We start from the raw sequence: 21,788 nt of genomic DNA on the forward strand, positions 1-21,788 counted from the left end.
GGGCCCAGGGGCTGTCTCGACCCTTCCCCGCTTACTCTGGGAAGACCTGGCTGTCGGGGGTGGGGGGGCGGGGATGGGATGAGTCCAGCGCAGCCGCAGCCAGAGAGGGGCTGGGGGCGGGGGGGGGGGGGAAGGGCGGGGGAAGGGCGGCCCCCGGCTCACCCCCACCAGAGCCGGCACCGTAGTCCCCAGTGCTGGGCGCGGGGCCCACCCACCTTGCCCGTGAGATCGTGGCTCGGCCCGCAGGGGGGGGAGCGCTCGGGGGCCTCGCCATCCCGGGTGGCCGCGGTGCCAGGCGTGCCCGTCATGTCCCTGGACCAGAGGTGAGCTCGGGCCCGCGGCGGCCGAGGGACAGGCAGGAAACGCCCCGCTTGAAGCTCCGCCCGCTCCTTCTCCCCTCCACCGCCCCAGGCCGGGACCCCGACAGGCTCCTCCCTCCGTTCCGCCACCTGAACGACGCTGGCGGGGAGCTGGCTGTCCCGCGGGGGCGCGCAGGACCGCAGAGTCAGCTCTCGAGGGGGCAGGCAGGCTCCTAGAGCCGCACCGATCGGAGGGCGTAGGCCAAATCCAGCCGAGGACAGCTCCCCAGGGCCGCCAGCTGCCAGGTTTAGGGTTCCACGGGGAGCTGTCCCTGGGGACCCCGCCTTCTGGGGAAGGTCTGGCATCACTGGGACCCGCGGGCTAGCGCCCGGGTTGCGGCTGCCCAGCGTGGCCGGCAGGCGACGCCCGAGCTCCATCCGGCCTGCGGTCCACAGGTGGCTGGGGTGGGGGGACTGGGGGCGGGGTCCGGGGAGAGTGGAAACGCCCCTGGGCCGCGCGGCGCGGGGTTCGAGAGCACGCTTGCGTCCTGAGCGCAGCTTGCAGGCAGTTTCGCTCTTGCTAGTGGGCCCTAGCTCGACGTCATCCGAATGTGATTGTGTTTTCCGACCGGTGGGTACTCACCATGCAGCGCACTTGCTTGGGCCCCCGGCGGTGCTTGCACTTTGACACTTCCCCTGTTCCCCCCTGACCTCTTGGGCTGTGCCCAGAGTGTCCCCTACCGGGAGAGCTTTCCCAGGCGGGCTTCCCGGCACACTTCCCAATCCAGGTGCTCCTCCAGGCAGGACTAGCCTTATCCACGTGTGGCCCTCCCCTCTGGCACCTAGTAGGTCTTAAAGCCTGGTACCAAATGAATTCATAAAGTTGTGAATCAGTTTGAGCTGAGTCTCTAGGACCTCCCAGGAATCCTCCTGCTTTTGTTGACAGAGACTAAGAGTGTGTCCAGGGGTGGTCCAGAGCAAAGTTCAGGGGCCCTGGCCTGGGCTAACCATTCAATTCAATTCAGTTCAGTCGCTCAGTCGTGTCTGACTCATTGCAACCCCATGGACTGCAGCACGCCAGGCTTCCCTGTCCATCACCAACTCCCGGAGCTTACTCAAACTCATGTCCCTCGAGTCGGTGATGCCATCCCACCATTCAATTACCTGATCCCAAATCCTACATAAGTGCGGTCAGGTTCCCATGGAATAGGGTGGGTACTTTACAGAGGGACTGGGTGAGGGGCATGTAGAGGGGCAGGGGCCCTGCACCTCTTTAATGAGGTATTGTGGGTGAGGGACAAGGGGCAGGCCTGGCTTACGGGCGACCATAAGCCTCGTGGGGACTGTATGTGTACACCTGCCTCCTGCCCTGGAACTTTAGGCATCACTTGGAGCTATTTTCCATGGAGCACTGTTTTTATTTATTTATTTATTTGGCCTCAAAGTGCAGCATGTGGGATCTTAGTTCCCTGACCAGGGATCAAACCCACCCACCTTGCTTTAGAAGTGTGGAGTCTTAACCGCTGCACCACCAGGGAAGTCCCAGGAGCTGTTTTCCGGAAGTGGGTGTGCCACAACCTCATGCCACATAGGGAGGGACGCGAGCAGGGAGGACACAGAGCCCTGCCTATGTGCCCTCTTGCCTGCTATTTGGGCGTCGCAGGCTTTGGTCTCAAATAACGCCCCAGTCTGTTCAGTGTTCTGAGGGCTCACACAGGAACCCTGCAGGGTTTTAGCCCAAGAGGGTGATGACTGAGGGGGAAGGAGAGAGGGGATGTGGTCTGGTCCTCTTTGGCTTTCCTCTGCCAACCAGGCTGATGTGGGTTGCATTGTGATTCCCCCCTTCTCAGAGACAAGCTCAAGTCCTAAGCTCTAACAACTCAGAATGTGACCTTATTTGGAAGTAGGGTCATTGCGGGTATAATTATTTAAGATGAGGTCTTAGAGGAGAGGTTATTGTTTGGTTGCTAAGTCGTGTCTGATTCTTTGCAACCCTGTGGACTGCAGCATGCCAGGCTTCCTTATCTTTCACTATCACCCGGAGTTTGCTCAAACTCATGTCCATTGAGCTGGTGATGCCATCCAGTTATCTCATCCTCTGTCATCCCCTTCTCCTCCTGCCCTCAATCCCTCCTAGCATCAGGGTCTTTTCTGATGATTCAGCTCTTTGCATCAGGTGGCCAAAGTATTGGAGCTTCAGCTTCAGCATCAGTCCTTCCAATGAATATTCAGGGTTGACTTCCTTTAGGATGGATTGGTTTGCTCTCCTTGTAGTCCAAGGGACTCTCAAGAGTCTTCTCCAACACCGCAGTTCAAAAGCATCAATTCTTCAGTGCTCAGCCTTCTTTATGGTCCAACTCTCATATCCATACATGACTACTGGAAGAACCATAGCTTTGACTAAATGGACCTTTGTAGGCAAAGTCATGTCCCTGTTTTTTAATACACTGTCCAGGGAGGAGGAGGTGGGACCTCAATCCGACGTGAATGGTATCCTTTTAAGAAGAGGACGCAGGGAGAAAATGGCTATGTGGAGACAGATGTAGAGCTGGGAGCGTTGCAGCTACGAGTGAAGGAATGCCAAGAGCTTCCAGGAGCTGCCAGAGGCTGGGAGAGGCGAGGAGGGGCCTTCCCTTGAGCCTTCAGAGGGAGTGTGGCCCTGCCTATGCCTTGATTTCTGGCCTCCAGCTGTGGTTTGTGTCGGCTTCCGCAAGACCGTCTTTGTCCTGTGGCAGGTTTGGGATGGAGAAAGTTGCCCATTGGTGTGGATGCTCTAGAAATGGTGGAGAAATACAAGCGCTGTGTGGCTGCATCTCCACTGTGGGCAGGTTGGTAGCAGTGGGGCATGAAGCCCACTAACATGGCAGAGAGGCCCGGCTGGACTCCTCTGGGCTGTGTCTGTCTGGCCTGCCAGGTCTGGGGCCTGTGGGTGGTGTTGTGTGCGCAGTATGTCACATGCTGTCCTCTGGGACACTGCAGCATCAGGTGGGGTGTTCAAGGGCAGCCTCCAGGGAGGCAGAAGTGAGAGGGGGTCAGGGATGTTCAGAGCTGGGAGGTGCCAGGGTGGCAAGTGTTGCCCCAAAGGGAGGCTGCACAGCCCACTCAGAGATGGGGAGTGTCTTTAGACAGGAGGGGTGGCGGAGAGAGCGGACGGAGGATGCAGCCTCTGGGGAGTCCAGCCTTCCTGACGGCCTCTCTAGTGTTGTGTACACGCTGGGGCAGCCTGCATCTCCCCGAGTGCTCACACCGGGCACACGTCACCCCACCCACTCCTAGCACCTTACCACAGACACACACACATACACCTCACATGACACACACAGAGAGACACGTCACGCCCCATCAGAGACACCTCACACCCAGACACGCACATGCCTCATATGATGGACACACACACCTCACGTGACACACACACACAGACACGTCATGCCCCATCAGAGACACCTCACACCCAGACATGTGCACGCCTCATATGACAGACAGACACACCTACAGACACACATACACACACACACACACAGAGACACGTCACACCCCATCAGAGACACCTCACACCCAGACACGCACACACCTCATATGACAGACACACACACCTACAGACACACACACACACAGACACACACACAGAGACATGTCACACCCCATCAGAGACACCTCACACCCAGACATGTGCACACCTCATATGATGGACACACACACCTACAGACACACACACACACAGAGACACACACACAGAGACACGTCACACCCCATCAGAGACGACCTCACACCCAGACACGCACACAACTCATATGACAGACACACACACCTCACGTGACACACACACACAGACACACACACAGAGACACGTCACACCCCATCAGAGACACCTCACACCCAGACATGTGCACGCCTCATATGACAGACACACACACCTCACGTGACACACACATCTCACATGACACACACACACAGACACGTCATGCCCCATCAGAGACACCTCACACCCAGACATGCACGCACCTCATATGACGGACACACACACCTCACGTGACACACACACACAGACACACACACAGAGACACGTCACGCCCAGACATGCACACACCTCATATGACAGACACACACACATACACCTCACATGACAGACACACAGACACGTCATACCCCATCAGAAACACCTCACACCCAGACATGCACATGCTTCATATGACAGACACACACACCTCATGTACACACACACAGAGACACGTCACACCCCATCAGAGACGACCTCACACCCAGACATGCACACAACTCATATGACAGACACACACACCTCACGTGACACACACACACAGACACACACACAGAGACACGTCACACCCCATCAGAGACACCTCACACCCAGACATGTGCACGCCTCATATGACAGACACACACACCTCACGTGACACACACATCTCACATGACACACACACACAGACACGTCATGCCCCATCAGAGACACCTCACACCCAGACATGTGCACGCCTCATATGACAGACACACACACCTACAGACACACACACACACAGACACACACACAGAGACATGTCACACCCCATCAGAGACACCTCACACCCAGACATGCACACACCTCATATGACAGACACACACACCTACAGACACACACACACACAGACACACACACAGAGACACGTCACACCCCATCAGAGACACCTCACACCCAGACATGCACGCACCTCATATGACGGACACACACACCTCACGTGACACACACACACAGACACACACACAGAGACACGTCACGCCCAGACATGCACACACCTCATATGACAGACACACACACATACACCTCACATGACAGACACACAGACACGTCATACCCCATCAGAAACACCTCACACCCAGACATGCACATGCTTCATATGACAGACACACACACCTCATGTACACACACACAGAGACACGTCACACCCCATCAGAGACACCTCACACCCAGACACGCACACACCTCATATGACAGACACACACACCTCATGTGACACACACACAGAGACATGTCACACCCAGGCACACACATACCTCACACCCCATCACAGACAGCAGACAGCTCACACCACAGACACACAATGGCTCACACCACAAATACACATCTTACATCATGCACACACCTCACACACACACCTCAAATCATATACACCACCCAGGCCACAGAAACACACACTGCTCACATCATGCACACCTCAAGTCAAGTCACATAAGCACCTCAAATCATTCCGCATGCACCGCTTTTATCAGTGAGCATGGGTACCCTTCATATCAGACCATAGCCACACAATGCCTCACCCCCTCTGCAAACACACACATCTCACATCCCTCAAACACGTGTCACCACTTCACGGTCACAGACCGGACTCAACACCACTTCCCAACATGCACGCTACATCACTGCACAGACACCCTCCTCACTGACCCCCACATCTCACACCTTCCCTAGAGGTAGAGATAACCCTCTGAATGCAGTGTCTCTCAATGACCCCAGCCCCTCTCATCACCCCCAAGTCCAGAAGGCACACACCCCACACTTCACCCCTAACCGATCTCCCTGACCTCCTCTGGTACACAAGTCACCCTGACACAACCTCCCAGTACGGAAGTGATGCTGCTGCGTGAAGCCTCATGGTTGTTCAGAGGAGGGCATTCAGGAGATGGGGGAGTGAGCGGAGGGGGCGGCAAGAAACCCGCAGAGCTGGGAGAACACCTACATTAGAGTCTGAGGTGCCTGACCGCCGGTCCCCACGTGCGCGTGGGTGAGCTTGGGATCCATGACTACAGGTAAACTGGAGATTTTTATGTGCATTACCTGCGCGTTTGGAAACCACTTGACTGAACGCACCAGAACTTGGCCTGCAGAGGACGGATTCCAACTTATTGGAAAGCAGTAGATGAGCCACTGATGGTGCTAGGTGCTGGGGACCAGGGATGAGGCTTTAGAAAGATGAACGTTACAGTTGTGTTCAGGCAAGACTGGAGAGTTTAGGGGACACTGAGACAAGACATAGCCAGGAGAACCTGACTGAGGGGGAGGGAGCCGGCTGGGGAGACTGCTGTGTGAACCCTGTGGGTGTTCACACCCCAGTAAACTCATCCACAGGACTATGCCACCAGTTTGGTGCAGATGATGACGGAGAAGTTGGCAAAGACCTTGCTTTGAGAGCCATCTACCTAGGACCTGGGCAGGTCCCACTTCCAGAAGCAATGAGCTCAGAGGTTCTAGAGGGGGCCTGGGGGCAGATCCCAGTGGTCTCCCCACCCACCTCTGTCTCCTGTATTTATTGTTATTATTACTAACTTTTTTTTTGGCCATGCAGCAAGTGGGATCTTATTTCTCCAACCGGGGATTGAACTGATGTCTCCCGTAGTGGAAGCACAGAATCCAACCACTGGACCACCAGGGAATTCCCCACCTCTGTCTCCTTTAAAGTGAAGGTCAAGGATTCCTCCTCTCTCCTGCTGCCCAGGCTCCACTCAGCCTAATGAGCTGGGTCAACAGGACACCCACCCACCCCCACCAGCTACCAGGAATTCTGACCACAGCCAGGGCTGGCCACAGGACATTTGCACATGGCCAGCTCATTGGAAAAGATTTTGATGCTGGGAAAGATTGAGGGCAAGAGGAGAAGGGAGCAACAGAGGATGAGACGGTCAGATGGTATCACTGACTCAATGGACATGAGTTTGAGCAAACTCAGGGAGATGGTGAAGAATAGGGAGGATGGCGTGTTGCAGTCCATGGGGTCACAAAGAGTCAGACATGATTTAACGACTTAACAACAACGAGCTGTCAGCAGTGTTTCAAGTTAATGTGCAAACGACAGGTGGACAAGCAAGTGTCCGGCAGCCCAGCTCTCTGGGGGCCCCCAGACCACTGATATTGGGAGGAGACCCCCGTGTCCTCCAGCCCCTGTGTCAGAGGACATGGGAGACTTCACCTGCTGGGCAGAGATCCAGCTGGTCTGAGCAGAGGGTTGGAAGGAGACCCGTCTCTGGGAAGGAAACGAGTGGAAAGTCCCTTGCCTCTGGCGCTAGCCAGAGGAGTGGGGAGGGGGCTTGTGGAGGAAACCAGTGTTTTCCCAAAGGAGTGGGGAGGGGGCTTGTGGAGGAGACCAGTGTTTTCCCAATGAATGCTGCAGGCCTCTTTGTGTGGAGCTGGGCCGTGGTGCCTGGCCCGGGGTTAGTCACGTGTCCTCGCCGTGGCCCCTGTCACGGGCTGTCATCCCACCTTCTACGGCCAGTGTGGGCTGAGGGGTAGGGTGTGTGCCTGGTCTGCTCCCAGGCCACTCGCTAGACCCAGGAGACCCCAGACTCAGGCCTGAATCGGGCCCCCAGGCCCTCACGCAGCATAAGCTACCCGTGGGTTTGTCCTGAGGTCTGAACCAGGGCCAAGCACGCAGCCAAGGTCCAGGAGGGAGGGCGGGCCTGGCCCATGCGCTGCTGGCCACTCGCTTTCTTCCTTCTCACACTGGCAAGTCGCCTCGCTTTTCTCACCAGGCTGGTGGCAAACATTAGAGGTCCTACCCCTGAGCCTCCGAGGAGCGTGAATCAGTTTCCCCCACCCCCTCTCTGCCTCTCACCCTCTGACACGCGGAAGGACAGGGATGGAGTGAGTGAGGAGGGTGACTGTGGGCACACACGTGCCCTGCATGCTGAGGGGCAGGTGATGCAGGCCCGCGGTGGAGGACGCCTGGCACCCTCATCCTGGTTGGCTTCCTGGCACCCTGGTCCAAAGCCTGGGGGCTGCCAGTGTGGCCCCGCCCCTCCTGGACTCAGCCTCGCTGCTCGCAGCACTAGGAGCCTTGGGTGCTGGTTTTTGCGGCTGAACTTCAGCTGGCACATACCCTGGCCAGTCTCTTATTTCTGCTCCATCATGGTCCCTTGCCTTCTGCACGGCGACCCAGTGGTCAAGTCCAGATTCTGGGGGGTCCCGCCAGCATGATTCTGCTGTGTCGCAGCACCTCCCAGGCTTGGTGCTCTGTTTGGTCTGGGAGGCTGGCCTTTCAAACACCCATGCTGCCCAAGAAATGACATTTGTCTTTCCGCATCTCCAGATACTAGGATTCTGGGGACCCCTAAAGAAGGCCCTTTTGCCCCTGCCACCATCCAAGAGAGGGCCAAAAAGCTTTCCAAAGGCTTCCCCAGGATTCAAGGTCGCTGCCAGCCGCTGGCAGGCATAGTGAAAGGGGAGAGAAATAAGGATGTGGGCTAGAGGAAGCGCTCTGCGGCCTGCAGAGGCGCTAAGAATAGACAAAACCTGAGGATGCTTCCTTGATCTGAGCTTCTCCCCTGTGGTGTGTCCAGGGAGAGACAGAGTGTGAAAACCTGAGCTTTAACCCTTGACCTGCCAGTGCCCTAGGATCCACAGGACAATACCAAGTTTGGACATGTGTATAACATTTTTTTTTAATGTGGACCATTTAAAAAAGTTTTATAAATAGTTTAAAGTCTTATAAAGAGCTTCTCAGGTGGCACTAGTGGTAAAGAACCTGCCTGCCAGTGCGGAGATTAAGAGATGCAGATTCGATCCCTGGGTCAGGAAGATCCCCTGGAGGAGGAAATGGCAACCCACTCCAGTATTCCTGCCTGAAGAATCCCACGGACAGAGGAGCCTGGCGGGCTACGGTCCATAAAGTCACGAAGAGTTGGATATGACTGGGTGACTGAACAGCAGCATAAAGAATTTGGTACGATATTGCTTCTGTTTTGTTCAGGTTTCTTGGCACGAGGCACGCAGGACCCTAGCTCCCAGACCAGGGATCGAACCTGCACCCCCTGCATGCAAAGGCGAAGTCTTAAACACTGACCGCCAGAGAAGTCCCAAGGACTTATGTGCAATTTTTAAGCTACCTCTTTGCCTCTCTGGGCTTCTTCTTGCCCTGTATCTATGTCAGGATGCTCCCTTGCCTTCTAGCTGTCTTTGGTCATGGGGAGCCCCAGAGGGAGGTGGATGGGGAGCAGGAGGGGAGCAGTGTGGGACAGGGGCCAGTTTCCTGCCCCGGCTGCCTCCCGGGTGGGCTCCGACGGTGGCTGTGTTCCACCACCGGGGTCAGGGCAGCCCTCTGTACACAGCCCTCTTTGTTCCTGGTTCTGCTGATGGTTCCCTCTTCCCTTTCTTCAGACCTTGGGTGGGATGGATGCCCTGAAACTGCCCAAGGGCCCTGCCACTTCCCTCCTGGTTTCCCCACCCCCTGCCTGCACCTCGACCAATAGCCGTTTTATTAAACCTCCTGAATGACCCAGTGTGAGCGTCCACCTGTCTCCTGCTGGGACCCTGTCAGAGGCCCAGCAGGGCCCCCAAGCCCAGAGTGCTTACTGTGAATCCGATGCCCACGGTGGCCGAGAAGGAGCCCTGGACGAACTTGCCCTGGTCGAACTGAACCAGCAGGGAGGTCTTCCCCACGCCGCTGTCCCCCACCAGGATGGTCTGAAAGGGAGCAACAGAGGGGGCTGAGAGGTTCTGGGGCTGTGGGAGTGGGCTCCTTCTAAACGCACACACACATGTTCACACACACACATGTTCACAAACACACACACACCCCAAGCTCTGGATTTCCTAGTGAAACCGCTGAACGTGGCATGAAAGGATGAAGGAAATTTTGTGTCAACCCAAGTTAATCAGTCTCTGGTGACCTTGAGAATGTGCCTCTCAGACTTCCAGCCCCGAGGGCATTGCTGACTGAGGTCTCACTGCTGCGCGCTGCGGGCCGTCATTGGTCTGTTCCTGGGAGAAGCAAGACTTCCCTAAAAGCCAACTTTGGCTCCTGGACTCTCTTGCAGTTTTGCAGAAACTTCCAGAGACTTCAGAGCAGCCTTGCATACGTCTGCCCAACCTTCCTGCTCTTCCTCCTTCACCTGGGGACAGACCTGGGTCAACCATGAGTTGGCGCTTCCCAAGGGCATCTGCTGGGTTCCCAGGTGGCGCTGTGCTGGGCTCAGTGACTCAGTCATGTCTGACTCTTTGCGACCCCATGGGCTGTAGCCCGCCAGACTCCTCTGTCCATGGGATTCAGTAGGCAAGAATACTGGAGTGGGTCACCATGCCCTCCATCAGGAGAACTTCCTGACCCAGGGATTGAACCCAGGTCTCCCATGTTGCAGGTAGACTCTTTACTGAGAATCCACCTGCCAATGCAGGAGACATGAGAGTCTTGGGTTCGATCTCTGGGTCAGGAAGATCCCCTGATGGAGGGCATGGTGACCCACTCCAGTATTCTTGCCTGGAGAGTCCTATGGACATGGGCTACGATCCGTAGAGCCGCATAGAGTCAGACCCCACTGGCGCGACTTAGCATGCACCCATGCGAGGGCATCTGACATCTGCTTCTGTGGAGACTGAATCCGGTGTTGCTGCAGCTGTTGACCTTTGAGATGCCCGGAAGGGAGTTCAGGGTGAAGAATGGGGCACTATGTGCTCCAGAAAAACTGGTGGAACAGGTCTTTAGATAGATACTTTCAGGACTTGATTTCAAGACCCTAATCCTCGCATCTCTTCATATCTAGGAAAGCACTAAATCTCTTCACGGTGACATTGGCTCCTCGTAACTAGCAGAAACATACCTTTTGTGAAATAGGTGCGCAATTGCACGAACTCCCCCTTCACCAAAATCGCACATACTGACCTTCCCCACTACCTCCTTGGAGCAGTCTCTCAGAGCCAGCTGGGGTGCTGTCTCCCGGGTTGCAGTCATTTTGCCCCAAATGAAACTTAACTCACAACTCTCACGCTGTGCATCTTTTTAAAGTCGACATCTTCATCACAGTCTGACTGCTTTTCCTGCCTCTCCCACCCCATTGCTCTCATAGGTGTTTCCCTCAATAATATCCTTGCACTTTTTTTTTTTTTTTTGTGACCACACTTCGAGGCATAGGGGATTTTACTTCCCCTACCAGGGATCAAACCCTTGTTGGAGGCTCAGAGTCTTAACCACTAGACTAGTAGGGAAGTCCAAAATCCCTGAACTTTTCCTAACCCTTTTGGCATCTGCTTCTTGGAATACCTGTGTCTGGGGGTCTCCCTTATGGGAAAGTCTATAGAATGAAAAAAATGAGGATGTCTGGATATACACATTGGGAAGAATATGCACTTGGCCTTGGAGAGGATAACATTTCAAAGGGACACAGAGTCTGAGAAAGAAGGGTCTGGCTACTTCTGTACTTGCAGGAAGTAGTGGGGAGAATTACCTGGAAATTCAGGTGCAATACCTGAGAGAAAATCATAAGCAATAGGGAAGAAATAAACATGCACTCAGAGGCTGATAGCCAGTGGATCCTCGATGAATGAATGGCTGGGTGAATGCATTAGTTTCAAAGTGGACAGTAGCCACTGTCCAAAGGCAAGCATTCAGGGTCACTGGAAAGACTTGGGAGATGCCAGCTTTAGCTCAACTTACAAAACCATAAAGATACAAAAAAACAAAATGAAAAACTGTAGAGATCGACAGGGCCTCCTTGGGTCAGACCATGGCACTGGGTCACTAGCAGGGGTCATTCGCGATGTTGCCTTTGGACGCTCTTTGACCACGGTCCCTCAATCCCACTTCCCGAACCAAATTCTGTTCAGTTCTTATTTCCTCCTGGAGAAGGAAATGGCAACCCACTCCAGTACTCTTGCCTGGAAAATCCCATGGATGGAGCAGCCTGCTAGGCTATAGTCCGTGGGGTCACAAAGAGTTGGACACGACTGAGCGGCTTCTCTTTCTTCTCCTTTATTTCCTCCCTGGTGAAAAGACTCCATTTGTTTGTTGTATGCAGTGGCTTTAATAATTTATATCTCAAATCTAACTTCCTCAAACTGGAAGAAGTGCTTCCTAGAGAGGATATTCCAGAATGTGAGGGGTCAGTCTGTCCATCTGCATCTACCACTTTTACTAAAAGATAGGACAGATTCTCATTCTTTCTGCCCTTATCCTTGTCCTCTCCAGGGTGAAGAGTTACCATCACCTTCTTCTCTCCTGTGAAAACAGTTCCCTTTTCATGGGACCTTTTCTGATTCAGTGAGGACTCAGTCCAGGGTGACGGAGTTCAGCATTTCAGATCCAGTGGAATTCTGCCCGGAGGCAAGGAAGGGATGATGTGCTTGGGCTGGTCTTTTTAAAAACAGCAACTCCATGAAGATGATCATGTTAGGAGTCAGTTGATGATGGGGGAAAACTTTTTTTCTGGGCCACCATGGAGAGCTCAGAGCTGATCAGTTTAGAAATTGAATGATTGCCCCTGAAACCCAGGGCCACCTTTATGCCTGGTCTTTATCTGGCTGTGCCCCTCCCCGTGAAATAAGTGGTCCATGGAGCTCAAAGACTTGTGTCCCCGCTGTAGACTATAGTTTGCTCCAAGCTAACTGCTAGTGTTGCCTGAGTCGTGGCCAAGGGGTGGCTGTTTGCTGGGATGTGGACAGAGCTTGGGTGTGAAGTCTGGGTGTTCACATACACACTCTCCTGAGGGCCTTGGGGTGTGGAATGTGCGGGAGTGAGGAGGGCAGGGGAACGTCTGGGGACGGCGGGCTGAGGATAGGGAGACATCTGTCACTAGGCTGCTATGTCTCGGAGCAGAACTTCTGAGAATGATACATTCAAATCTGGCTTCTGCATTGGTAGGCAGGCATTTTTGTCAAGGTAGGAAAGTCAGATGCACTTTTTTTTTTTTGCCATAGTGTGTGGCCTGTGGGATCTTAGTTACCAGCATGCATGCGTGCTAAGTCGCTTCAGTCATGTCTGACTCTTTGGACCCTATGGACCGTAGTCTGCCAGGCAGCTGTCCGTGGGATTTCCCGGGCAAGAATACTGGAGTGGGTTGCCATGCCCTCCTCCAGGGGAGCTTCCCAACCCAGGGACTGAACCCACATCTGCATCTCCTGCACTGGCAGGTGGATTCTAGTGCTACCTGGGAAGCCCCTTCGTTACCAGATCAGGGATCTAAACTGTGCCCCCTGCAGTGGAAGAATGGAGTCTTAACCACTGGGCCACCAGGGAAGTCCAGATGCATTTGAGTTGATAGATTTAAAGAAAATATGTTTATTTATTTGGCTACCCTGGGTCTTAGTTGCAGTTCACGGGATCTTTCCTTGCGGTACAGGGACTCTCTAGCTGTGGCTTGCAGGCTCAGTAATTGCAGCCCACAAATTTAGTAGCTCCGAGGCATGTGGGATCTTTAGTTCCCCTACCAGGGATTGAACTCGAGTCCCCTGCATTGTAAGGTGGATTCTTAACCACTGAACCATCAGGGAAATGCTGATTTGATAGATTCTTTTCTTAGCTAGCTTTAGACTGTTAAAATATCGAGACACATGGTATATGGGCCGCCATTTGTATGCTAGCCCTGGTCCCCCAAATGTTAGGGAGGGGTCTGTCTAATCTATTATCTTAGATGCACAAAGGAGTGTCTCCACTCAACAGCTGCCAGGATTTTCCTGAAGTTACTCTGGGTGTGCTCCAAATTTCACTGCACAGAGAAGCCTCAGATCTGGGTTTTCCAGGGCACCTCCACTTTTGGGAGCACGTATGGGAATGTTAATTAATCGTGGTTGTGACAGAAACCTCTGGGTTAGCGCTGCCATCGTTTAGACAAGTGTCTGTTCTCTCTTCTTGTCATTTGGTTTATGTCCCTATTTGTGTCTCATCCACATCCAAAAGGGACCTGAGGTGATTGACAGCAAAACCCACCATAGGGGGTAAAGAACCCGCCGGCCGGCGCAGGAGATATGGGTTCAATCCCTGGATCGGGAAGATGCCCTGGAGGCGAACATGGCAACCCATTCATCCCCATGGATGGAGAAGCCTGGTGGGCTTCAGTCCACGGGATCACAAAGAGTTGGACACGACTAAGCATGTGGGCATGAACACCGCTATACCAGAGGGCAGTTAACGATGCTGCCTGATCATGCCTGGCATAAATTCCCCAAAGTGAGGTTGGGTTTCTCCTGCGTCTGAGCTTCCATTTGGTTCTGGATTTCCTGGCAGTCAAGATGAAATGGGAAGCCAGATGGAGTGTGTGGTACTTTATTGCCAGGAAAAATGCCTGAGTCCTTTCAATCAGTGAGTACTTTTTCTCTTGGCATGAGCTGCTGAGAGGAATCTCTTGTATGGATCCTTACACAAGAGGCCTGAATGACAAAATGGGCATTTGTAATGTTGCAGAAGATGCAAAGCTTTTCCTCCAGCTTTTGTATCGATCTTTGCTAAAAGCCGGGGCCTGACATCTACTCTCACTTCCGTAGAGGCCTCTCAATGGAGCCGGGCTAATGGTGTCTAAATACATTGCTTTCCTGTGATTTCGTGATTCAGGGGAACATTTAGAAAACCAAGATGAATGGAGTGGTTACTGTGGCTCTGACAGTGGTTGTTAGCAACCTTGTTTTTTTTTTTCTTAACAAGACAGGAAATTCAGAGGCCATAAAGAAAAAGATCGATAGATCTGATTGTATAGGAAAAAAAAATACTCTGGTCATTAGAAGATAAAGCAACAAAATCAAATGAGAAACGACAGCGGGAAAATATTGGCAAGATGGACAGAGGAGCCTGGTGGGCTGAGGTCTTGGGGGTCGCAAGGAGTCGGACGTGACTGAAGTGACTGACACAGCACAGCGAGTGCCAGGTAAAGGGTTAAACACCTAGTAATATCAAGAGCTCTCAAAAGAAGTTCTCAATAGAAAAATGAGCAAAGGTTATGGATAGAGAGGCTTTATGAGCATTTCATATAAACGGAAACATGCCATATGTGATATTTTGTGACTGGTTCTTTTACTTAGCGTCCTGTTTTTGAGGTCCATCGATGTGATAGCATGCAGCAGTAATTAATTCCTTTCTGTTACAGAATAATATTCCATTATACGGCTATCCCACATTTCATTTTCTCCATTTATCAGTTGTTGGGTATTTGGGATGTTCCCACTTTTTTTGGCTACTAATAAATAATGCTGCTATGAACATCTATTATTACACATTTCTGTGTGGACATATGTTTTCATTTCTCTTGGGTAGGTATGTTTGTTTTAGGTGTCAACATGGCGAGGCTATAGTTCCTGCTATTCAATCAAACACTAATCTAGATATTGCTATGAAGGGATATTTTAGATGTGGCTAACATCTACAACCAACTTCCGCTTGCAAAGGTACACCAAGATAGGTGTACCAGGCCACTCATTGGAGCATTTGTAGGAGGAGGTAGTTCTGCAGTTGGGACTGGTGGCTTGTAAGTCTTCAATAATCCACATTTGCCTTATCCAGTTAACTGAAAGATCTTAAGAGTAACGTTGAGCTTTCCCTGAGAAAGAAGTTCTGTCTCAAGATTGTAGCATTGGCTCCTGCCCGACAGATGCTGGGCTTGCTGGTTCCCACTGTTGCATCAGCCAATTGCTTAGACGAAATCTGTCTTTATAGATAAATCTCCTACTAGTCCTGTTTTTCTGGGGAACCCTGACTGATAAAAAATAATATAGAATGCTTCGCTAAAACTTTGATTATGGTCAACATTGGCTGAGACTTGGGGAAGCAGGCACATATACATATACCATTGGTGGGAGTCTACACTAGGGCCTTTTGGAGAAAAATTGACAATATCTATCAGAGTTACACTGCAGATAGTGATTGCAGCTATGAAATTAAAAGATGTTTGCTCTTTGAAAGAAAAGCTATAACAAACCCATACAGCATATTAAAAAGCAGAGGCATTACTTTGCCGACAAAGGTCCTTCTAGTCAAAGCTATGGTTTTTCCAGTAGTCACATATGGATGTGAGAGTTGGACTATAAAGAAAGCTGAGCGCCGAAGAATTGATGCTTTTGAACTGTGGTGCTGGAGAAGACTCTTGAGAGTCCCTTGGAATGGAAGGAGATCCAACCAGTCCATTCTAAAGGAGATCAGTCCTGAATATTCATTGGAAGGACTGATGCTGAAGCTCCAGTATTTTGGCCACCTGATGTGAAGAACTGACTCATTGGAAAAGACTCTGATGCTGGGAATGATTGAAGGCAGGAGGAGAAGGGGACGACAGAGGATGAGATGGCTGGATGGCATCACTGACATGATGGACATGAGTTTGAGCAAGCTCCGGGAGTTGGTGATGGACAGGGAGGCCTGGCGTACTGCAGTCGATGGGGTCGGAAAGAGTCAGACATGACTGAGCAATTGAGCTAAATTGAACTGATCAAAGTTACAGATGCCAATTTTTTCCCACTCAGCAGTTCTAGGGCTTTGCTTCCAAAAGTGCACCAAGATATATGTACAGGACTGCTCACCGTAGTGCTTGTAGGGGCAGATAATCCAGTAGTTGGGACTGGTGAAATGAACTCTAGAATTTACATGCAATGTAATATTGTAAATGATAAAAGAATGAGGAGAATCTGTATGTGCTGTTTGGAAAAAACTATATTATTAAGCAAAAGACGAAGGGGCAGAGAGGTTTGTTTGTATGATGAGTTACGTGCACTTCACTTAGACGCATATTCTAGTTATGCATAAGCTTTAAAATCTACTTTTTAAATTTTTTTGGCCATACCATGTGACATATGGGATCTTAATTCCCCAACGAGGGATCAGACCTATGCCTCCTGCATTGGAAGCTTGGAGTCTTAACTACTGGACCACCAGGAAAGTCCCTGCATAAGCTTTCTTTAAAAAGAGGCAACAGAGTCTGACAATGGTTTCCTTGAGGTTCTGGACGTGGTGAGGTGGGGTTGGAAAGGAGAATTTTCTTTTTCCTTTTGTCTCTCCCACACTTAAAAAAACTCTGTTTGCATTGCCTTTTAAAGAAATGTTAACTGGGATTATTTCAAAGTGGGCATTATTGGCTTTGTTTACTTTTTGAATTTTCCTGTATTAAAAATCCCTAATAAATGTAATGAAGTAATTGATGAAATAAAGTCATACAGGAGTGATCCTTTACTTAACCTGAAATAAACTGCTTTTCTAAAGAAAGGAACACAAAATTGGTAATAGAAACATATACTTATATTCAACAGTGGTTGTCTCTGGGGTGGCATTAGAACTGATTTACCATGCACTGTTTGGGTTCCTCTGTGTTTCATTATTCTTCAACAATGAATACACATTACTTTTGCAAATTGAAGAAGACTGTAGTCTGCAAGTCCAATGTGACCAAGAGGAGTTTTTTATTTTAGTCCCGGAGACATTTCTACCAAAAAGAAACATGAATTGGTTCTGCCCTCCAAAGCTTTAAAGCCATCCTTTTTTTTTTTTTTCCTTTGGCTGTGCCACGTATCTTGCTGGATCTTAGTTCCCTGACCAGGAATTGAACCCAGGCTTTTGGCAGTGAAAGCTCCAAGTCCTAACCACTGGACTGCAAGGGAGTTCCCTAAAACCAAACTTCTTGATGATATTTGTTTTATAGGACATCTTTTTCTCAAAGGAGATGGTGTTGTTTGTGATGGAAATCTGTTGAGAAGTGAGTGATATGAACGCACACATTAGTGTCCCCTCCTGATTTCTGGAATAACTTTGCTTTTCTGCAGGAAGAGATAAAAGACGGGTGAAGTATAAACCTGAAAGTTAAAAGTGATTATCTCAGGGTGATGAGATGAAGGCAATTATATCCTCTTTTTTTTAAACCTTATCTGTATTTCACAATTTATTTTCTTGAAATGAACTTGTATTGCTTTCTTAGCTTAGAGCAACTTATAATTTTGAATCACAAGCCACGGATGGCTAGTGGTCCAAGGGCCTTTCTGATCTGAACCACATTAGAGGGAGAGGTGAGGTGAGGTGTTGAGATAGCAGGGGCAGCGCGGGCCATCTGTGAAGAGCTGCACGGAAAAGTCAGAGGGCAGAGGGGACTGGAGTGAACAGAAACCGCGGGGCAGCTAAAGCTGCGGAGTGGAGAATGAGGCAGCCGCTGTTGGGTGGATCTGGATTTCATGGGGTCGTCTTTTAGTTTTCAATCTCAGTAACACTGCAATGAGCTGTCCGAAGTTCAGTGGCGTGTAGCAAGTTTGTGAGGCCGCGGTTTAGCCTGGGAGGTCTTTCTGGTCTCAGCTGGGCTCCCTTGCGTGTCTGGGAGTCAGCGAGCTGTTGGCCAGAGCAGCGTGGCTCTTGATCCTCTGGTTAGCCTGGTGCATTCTCAAGGAGGAAGTAGAGAGGCATATGAACAAAGGAAATGCAGGAGGCTCCTGCAGGCTGGGGCTGGGAAACGGCACACTGTCACTTCTGCTGCATTTTCTTGGGCAAAATAAGTCCCGAGTCTGGTCCAGACTCAAAGAGAGGGGAAGAGACTCTTCCTTTTTTGTGAGAAGAGCTCTGGGGTCAAGGGATGGATACCCAGGGTGGGACCGTTTATCCCAGGCCTGAAGCTCATACAACGTTGGAGGCCCTTTTTAAAAGGATCCTGGAACTTCCTGCTGGCCCAGTGGCTAAGGATCTGCGCTCCCAACCCAGGGGCCCAGGGTTCGATCCCAGGTCAGGGAACTAGATCCCACATGCTTGCCATAGCTAAAGATTTCAGGTACAACAACCAAGACCTGGCACACACAAATAAATAAATAACACACACACACACACACACAAAGAGGGGGAAAGAATCCTGAAATATGAATACAGAATTTGATACAGGGGCCTGGGCAAGTGAGGGGTGCTGACATTTAAGTTCCATCAGATTTGTGGCCTCTTCCTCACTTTCACAAAGAAGCGAGAAGCTCGAAGCCCCAGTGAGGAGAGCCGTCGTCATGCCGGTGGCAGAGCCCAGAGGGAGACCGGTTCAGCCCAGCGTTGGCGCCTGGACTCTGGGCGGCTGTCTGCTCTGGTCCCTGATGTCTGGCTAAGCACCGTTTGCGTCTGCTCCTCCACTGAGAGTCTTAGTTCCGTCAGGTCCACCTCGTTTAGACTTTGGTTTTGTAATTCTCCAGTGGGCCTGGCAACTGCCATCTCGTGGACCTTCTATTCCAGAGTGGGAGAGACCCAGTGAAACCGGCCCTTTTGATACAGGGGCTGCTCCCCTTGCCTGCACGCTGTCGCTTAGTCGTGTCTGACTCTCTGCGACCCATGGACTGGGGCCTGCCAGGCTCCTCTGTCCGTGGGATTCTCCAGGCAAGAACACTGCAGTGGGTTGCCGTGCCCTCCTCCAGGGGATCTTCCTGACCCAGGGATCAAACTGTATCTCCGAGGTCTCCTACATTGGCAGGTGGGTTCTTTACCACTAGTGCCACCTGGGAAGCTCCTGAAAAGACTGAGTCCAGAAAAAGATTGTAGTTTGTAAGCCCAATGTGACCTAGAGAGGTAGCTTGAGCAAGTTTCTGTTCCTAGTCATCAGGACAACCTGACGATTGCATCAACACACACACACTCCTCACTGCACGTGAATTTGAGCAAACTCTGGGAGATAGCGGAGGACAGAGGAGTCTGGAGTACTACAGTCCATGGGGTTGCAGAGGGTCGAACACACCAATGGAACCACAACGCCTGTGCACACACAGCATGAGCACACACACAGTACAATACACACTCGTAACACAGCTCCCACACACGGGCCCAGGTACAAGCACGAACACACCACACATGTGCCCATACGTGCATGCGCACGTGACTCACTCACACACACAGGTGCTTCAGAGCAGGGGAATCTCAGCTGACCCGTCCAATCCCTTCCTTCCCACATGGAGATGTGGGAGCCCAGCGAGACAACAGGCTCATGCGGATGTCGATGGCCAAGCCAGGAGGAGAGCCTCAAACGGGTCATTGGAGACACGGGGCTCCCGGAATAGCCTGACAGTCCTCTAGTCCCCAGAGGCATTTGTGTAGAGGAATAGACTCGCTGTCACCTAGAGACATTCAGAGAATTCTCTCTTTTTTTTGATGTGGACCACTTTTAAAGTCGTTATTGAATTTGTTATAACTTTGTTTCTGTTTTATGGCCATGAGGTATGTGGGGTCTTAGCTCCTTGAGCAGGGATTAAACCTGCACCGGCTACATTGGAAGGTGAAGTCTTTCTTTCTTTCTTTTTAATAAACTTTACTGAGGTATAACTTACGTACAATAAAAGCCACACATTGTAGGGTATAAGTGAAAGAGTTTTAACAAATGTGTATACCAATGTAATCACTACCGCAATCAAGATACAAAGAAATTGGCATCTTCCCTGGAAGTGTGGAAGGTGTCTTAACCTCTGGATCACCAGGGATGTCTCCAGAGAATTCTCTTTGGTTGATTCCAAGCAGAATCTCTGTTTCTGACCCAGGAAGGCCCAGGATCAGAGGGTCAGGACACAGGCTGAAATTTGGAGCAGCTCAGAGACTCTTCGCTTCTTATTGACTGTGCCCGAGAAAGGAAAGATCACCTCATATCCCTCAAAGCATTGCTTTCCAGGGTGCCCCATCTTACTTAACTCATTGGTCATTTGCCCTGGAAGCCAAATGATGTCTCTGCTGAGACCAGATGTCTCTCAGGATAGCTATTCAGGGTCACAGGCCGAGGTTGGCTGTGCCGAGCGGTAGGGTAGGGACAGAAGGCTGACCGAGTTCTCACTCTGTATCATTGACCTGACTTGACCACTGGGAAGGGTGTAATGTGAGAAGCCAATTCTGGCCACATCCTGGAAAACCCTTGCTTATCAGCTGCTGCATTTTCCTGTGCAAATAACCCTTCTGACACCTAGTCACTCCTGATAAGGACATGAGGGGCTCAGATCTCTCCTTGAGGACAGGAGGGGCTCAGATCTCTCCTTGGGACACACTTGCTCCCCAAGACATCACCAGGTATGTGGGGCACACGGCAAAGGAAGCTCCAGGAACAAAATCTGAGAAAGGTCTGGTACTTTTCTAATTTCCAGGCTTCATCCCAGGTCTTGCTGGGATTCTGATAGGGGAAGGGGAGGGAAGGATGACAACTCTGTCAACACAGAGTTGTCAGAAAGAAAGGGAGTCAGTGGGGGAAGCTGGTGGGCGCATCCTTTATTTCCACTGCGAGAAGTAGTCATTGCAAAGCGTGTGTTGAGGGGTAAGGTGCTGGGGGTGACTAGCTATGAACAATGAGCTGGTTTCTTCTGGAAGGTATAACTGACAAGTTTCTGGAGGATTCAGGCTAGAATCGATATTCACAGATGCTTACCTTGTAAGCTGGGCACAGTGATAAGAGTTTCTGGTATGTTCTCAGGGGCCCCTCTTGCCCACTGCACCAGGAGTTCCCTGATCACATATTCCTCTCTTTGAGCCCTTTTCTTTTAGTGGGTACTCTGTTTTTTTTTTTAAATGAATTAATTTATTTATTAAAGTATTTTTTCTGCTGCCCCATGAGCCGCATGGGATCTTAGTTTCCCAACCAGAGATTGAACCCTTGCCCCCTATACTGGAACCTTGGAGTCTTCACCACTGCATCACCAGGGAAGTCCCAGTTGTCTGGGTTTTGATACTTCCTCACCCTCTGCTTCCCATCTCTGGTCTAGCTTGGAATCTAGAATCTCTCCTGTGACTTTGGCCCAAGCCCCACTGTGATTAAGTAGAATTCCTGAGCTTCTGGGCTCCTGAGCAT

At 51.2% G+C, this 21,788-nt stretch overlaps 1 protein-coding gene across 3 annotated transcripts in view; it reads right to left on the reverse strand.

Annotated features, from left to right (window-relative positions):
- Positions 1-21,788, reverse strand: part of RAB37 (RAB37, member RAS oncogene family) — a 67,604-nt gene that overhangs the window by 7,823 nt on the left and 37,993 nt on the right. The window contains exon 2 of one of the 3 annotated variants that reach the window (XM_018063868.1): positions 9,634-9,744. In XM_018063868.1, the coding sequence (XP_017919357.1) occupies positions 9,634-9,744 (111 nt within the window). Of the gene's footprint in view, positions 1-215; positions 557-9,633; positions 9,745-21,788 lie in introns of those variants that run through there. The other 2 variants (XM_018063869.1, XM_018063867.1) reach the window with 2 other exon arrangements.

Source organism: Capra hircus, chromosome 19 (assembly GCF_001704415.2).
Source record: "Capra hircus breed San Clemente chromosome 19, ASM170441v1, whole genome shotgun sequence".
NCBI lineage: Eukaryota > Metazoa > Chordata > Mammalia > Artiodactyla > Bovidae > Capra > Capra hircus.